Genomic DNA, 5,000 nt, shown 5'->3' with positions numbered 1-5,000 from the left:
CCACGGGCAAAGCCTCTTTAACGTTCTACTGTATGTGGAATATCACTGCGCCAATTATTACTGCCTGTAAAAACGTTAGTTCCTTTAAGCATAAAAACACAGTAAACAGACACTAAAATAAAAATCTACCTATACATCTACCTGGGGGCGGCTGTACAGTAGCTCAGTTGGTAGAGCGGGTCGTTCAATGATCGAAGGGTCAGCAGTTCGAATCCCGGCTCCGACTGTCCACATGTCGAAGTGTCCTTGAGCAAGACACCTAACCCCAAATTGCTCCCAATGAGCAGGTTAGCACCTTGCATGGCAGCTATCGCCATTGGTGTGTGAATGTGTGTGTGAATGGGTGAATGAGAGGCCATTGTAAAGCGCTTTGAGTGCCGCTAAGGTGGAAAAGCGCTATATAAGTGCCGTCCATTTACCATTTACCTATATATCTATGATGGATGGAGAGAGGGATGGATGGATGGATGATGCTTTTATGTCTATATATATCTTATCTTTTCCACCATCTCTCCAGACCGGCCGGGGGTCCAGGACCACAGTAAGATCGAGCACCTCCAGGACAGCCTGTCGGAGGTCCTGCAGGCCTACATCCGCGTGAGCCACCCGGGGGGCCGCCTCCTCTACGCCAAGATGATCCAGAAGCTGGCCGACCTGCGCAGCCTGAACGAGGAGCACTCCAAGCAGTACCGCTCGCTCTCCTTCCAGCCCGAGCACAGCATGCAGCTCACCCCGCTGGTGCTGGAGGTGTTCGGCAGCGAGGTGTCCTAGTGACGCCCCCCCCCCCACCGCGGCTCCCCCGGACCTCCCCTGACACCCCCTCCCACCTCTCCCCCTGGACACCCCCCCACCCCAGGTACCGGACCCCCGGCCTCCAGACCCCCAGAGCTCCACACTGATCCTCTACATCCCTGCTTAAACCCCCCCCCCCCCCCCACCACCACGTCCCCTTCCCTAGACCTCCAGCATCCAAGCCGCCAACGCAGACCCCCTACAGACCTCCTACAGACCTCCTACAGACCCCCTACAGACCCCCTACAGACCAACAGGAAGAGGATGGGACCCCCCCACCCTCACACTCGGCTCTCGCCCCCACCTCCTCTGGAAGACCAACAGCTATTGGAGGAGCTGGATGGAAGCACTTTGGAGAAGAGGAGTTCCCCTTGGCTGGAGGAGGAGGAGGAGGAGGAGAAACAGATCTGAGAGATCTAGAGTAGGGGGTCGGGAGGGGGGGGGTGGGGGCGGGTTCGGGCCCTTTCTTTGGTATGATTTGAATTCTCTGTTCATATGAAAAAAAGGGAATTTCAAAAAGAATGTATTTATAAGTACATATAAATATAAATAACAGGCTATGTATAAGCTAATATCTATATTTAAGAGGGAGAGAGAGGGAGAGGAAGGAAGGTTCTACTTCAACTAACCGATATGCGATCCCATGTAAACATAGGATGAGCAGGCCCTAACTGTGCTTGTGCTTGTGTGTGTGCGTGTGTGCGTGCGTGCGTGTGTGTTGACTTTGGGTGTTTCAATTGTATAAATAGGCGCGTGCGCACGCACGTGCGCGCGCTACGTGGAGTGTGACGGGCCTTCTATTTTTGATGTTTGTATATGAGAAGTTTTGTGACCACAAAGAGGGTGCCTGCAGGTTCTGAATTGGGCACACACACACACAACTGTCTCTGAAGCACAAATTACACAGTTTTTCAACAGATGTTTTAAATACAACTTCATGTCAAGCTATTCTCTATAATGTCACTGCATTGGTCGTATAGTTGGTTAGATAGCTAGCTGATAGTTAGCTGACTAGCTAGCTGGTTAGTTTACACAGCGAGTACACACAGAATTTTAACAGATGTTTTAAATACAATTCATGTCAAGCTATTTGTTATGCTATTTTAGCATTGATTATTTCGTTTAGCTGCGCTAGTTAGCTGGCTGGTCAGACAGCTAGTCACTGAGTTAGCTAGCTCTTCACATCAAGCTATTGTTTATAGTGTGAAAGAGGACTGATATAATAGAGAGCTAACATAACCGCTCATCTCTGAGCAAAACTGCAGATATTTCCAACCAATCAGAGCCCCCAGGTTTGTAGAGGCCACTGTTTACTGTTTACACCCGAGTCACAAACCAGACAAGGAAATGAACAAGTCACTGAATGGGCTGGAACTGATAGAAGCACGATTATTAGGTTTGAGTGAAGATGAATGAAATAACACAATACATACAAATAACGCCTTCTCCAAATAAGGCACAGGAACTAAAACTATAGTCCAATGTCTCAAGTGACTCACTAGTATCGTACATGAATCGTTTAGCTGGTTGGATAGCTACACAGTGCTGGTTATCTGGTGAGTTGACCTGTTTGCTCAGCCTCAAGGTGAAGGTTGTCTGATGTTACGTGTGGGGTGTTGACATACTGTCAAACCAGGCACAGTGTTTGAAGAACCTTTGGCTTGACTTCACTGGTCACAACCACCTAACATCCACATCTGTAGCTAGCAAACTGAGTTCCAGACAATATTAATCGCCGTAAATTAACAACAACACATACAACTTCAGACCCAGTCACGGTTCAGTCGTTGGGGTCTGTTTTTGTGGCTAAATATGTTCTTCTGTCATAGACTCAAACAGTGTGCCCCTTCAGCAGGCCTGCAGCACCCCCTAGTGGTCCATCTGTAAATACCACTTGTTTTCTGTACATAGGGTAAAAGTAGGCAAATACTAAAATGATTCAGTTGTTGATGAGATGCTCTGGAGATATATATGCAAATAGGAGATGGACGGTTTTCCTATATTGTTCCTCTTTGTGAGGTTGTGATAAGCTTTGACAACTTATATACATATATATACATTTTTTCTTCTTTTTTTTTATGTAAAAAATCAATTTCTCTGACCTGGTTCCATTATTTGATTGAAGATAGTGTTTTCTTTCTGATGTCAGCTTTGAGCTGCATCAATATGCGTTTGTTATTTTCAACACTCATACCAAGAAAGCTCTCTCATATAAGCTACTTTGCCTCATCGGAGCCCAATCCACAAGTGGCATCATAATCAAGTGTTCAAACTGCCTCCACTGACTCTTCGGAAAACCGACCAATCACAGGCTGTGTAGCAGACAGTGGGCGTGCCTCGTTCTTCTTCTGCAATAGAACCCCCCAGCCTGACGTGACTATCATCTTCATAGCTTTAACCTGCGCAGAGCAGCCAGCCAATCAGGATCCACGCTAACTGACAGCTTCAGTGCCCCAAGGGCTGATGGGACTTGGATTTTTTTAAAATTATTATTACTATTGTGCGGCTGCTTCAGGACCTGTCACTCACTCAGACGGACGGAGGGAAAGGACAGGACGCCGCGTGACGAGACACGCATCCTTTCAACGAGGACTCTGATAGGCTGGGACGATACCCAATCAGAGACCGTGTGTTAGGAAAACAGGAACTGTATAGAAAGGACAGCCAACGCTGCCAGACTGCTGGCTTTACTCTTTTCCTCCGCTGCGTCGTGTCCGGCCCGGGGGTTCTGAACGGACCTGGTCTCCCAGAACTCCCACACTCACCACCGGCACGCGTGGGCGGGGCCGCGGGGCGGGGCGGGGCGGGGGGGGGGAGATCTCTCTCCCCAAGATGGCTGCCATCTCTCTCCCTCCCCTCACCCCCCCAGCCCTCTAACTCTCCCTCTGGTACAAGGAACAGGTCAGCAACTCCACCTCGGTAGCCTTACGGAACTCTACTTAGTGGAAACCATTTTACAGATACCTCAGTATTCCACAGGAATCACTTTCATTAGCACAGAAGGGAACCAAACATGTGACACACACACACACATGACAGTGCAGTCACATAATACATACTCAAACACACACACACACACACACACACTCTCATGAGCAACCTCCGCAGTGTTTTAATGTTGTTTGTCATGTATAAAGAGTTGCCAGTTTCCGTGTAGACGTCGAGTGCCTAGTAGGGTCAGCTGTTGCCAGCAGCCCAGATAAAGAGGATCACTTTGTTATCACATCGGCTTTCTCTGCCTACCAGTGTTCCTTCACACACACACACACACGTATATACACATGCATGCATGCACACACACACATATACGCACGCATGCATACATACACACACACGTACACATGCACATACACACGCATGCATACACACACACACACACATATACACACATGCACATACACACGCATACATGCACACACACACACAAACACACACATTCTGTCTGACCAGTCAGAGAAATATGCTAAACAGGCATGTTACAACAGTACACACACAGCATGCACATCCTCTCAGCCCAGGTTTGCGCCCGATGAGGAAATGATTCCCTTGGTTGTGTTGCACAGGTGTGAAGGGAAATCAAGTGCCCCTCATGTATCTTAGCAGAGGTACATTCCCCCTGGACTGGTGTCTTAGTACGTTTGAATGGAAGGAGGGCCCGGCCTAGGTTCTAGGGATAGCTAGCTAGCTGTTATTCTGACTCAGCGGATATGGGTTCTAGGGATAGCTAGCTAGCTGTTATTCTGACTCAGCGGATATGGGTTCTAGGGATAGCTAGCTAGCTGTTAGTCTGACTCAGCGGATATGGGTTCTAGGGATAGCTAGCTAGCCGTTAGTCTGACTCAGCGGATATGGGTTCTAGGGATAGCTAGCTAGCTGTTAGTCTGACTCAGCGGACATGGGTTCTAGGGATAGCTAGCTAGCCATTAGTCTGACTCAGCGGATATGGGTTCTAGGGATAGCTAGCTAGCTGTTAGTCTGACTCAGCGGACATGGGTTCTAGGGATAGCTAGCTAGCCGTTAGTCTGACTCAGCGGATATGGGTTCTAGGGATAGCTAGCTAGCCGTTAGTCTGACTCAGCGGATATGGGTTCTAGGGATAGCTAGCTAGCCGTTAGTCTGACTCAGCGGATATGGGTTCTAGGGATAGTTCTTGTCATTAGTTTATTACTGCCCAATCATTGGCGACAGAATAATGTAATGATACTGCA

General features: G+C 48.4%; 2 protein-coding genes across 2 annotated transcripts in view; one reads left to right on the top strand and one right to left on the bottom strand.

Annotated features, from left to right (window-relative positions):
- The window catches only part of LOC311314799 (vitamin D3 receptor A), a gene marked incomplete at its 5' end in the record, with an annotated part of 22,094 nt that extends 21,195 nt beyond the window's left edge, over window positions 1-899 (top strand). Inside the window, one exon of the mRNA XM_084445295.1 lies at window positions 518-899. Within this exon, the coding sequence (XP_084301421.1) occupies window positions 518-771 (254 nt within the window). The 3' untranslated portion in view covers window positions 772-899. The remainder of the gene's footprint in view (window positions 1-517) is intronic.
- Window positions 900-1,073: 174 nt separating this feature from the next.
- LOC311315560 (calcitonin gene-related peptide type 1 receptor-like) overlaps window positions 1,074-5,000 on the bottom strand; it is a gene marked incomplete at its 3' end in the record, with an annotated part of 21,732 nt that continues 17,805 nt past the window's right edge. The window contains exon 7 of the mRNA XM_084446229.1: window positions 1,074-1,208. Within this exon, the coding sequence (XP_084302355.1) occupies window positions 1,074-1,208 (135 nt within the window). The remainder of the gene's footprint in view (window positions 1,209-5,000) is intronic.

This window comes from Borostomias antarcticus (genome assembly GCF_949987555.1).
Source record: "Borostomias antarcticus genome assembly, chromosome: 11".
NCBI classification, from domain to species: Eukaryota; Metazoa; Chordata; class Actinopteri; order Stomiiformes; family Stomiidae; genus Borostomias; species Borostomias antarcticus.
This window is presented reverse-complemented; position numbering and strand designations above follow the sequence as displayed.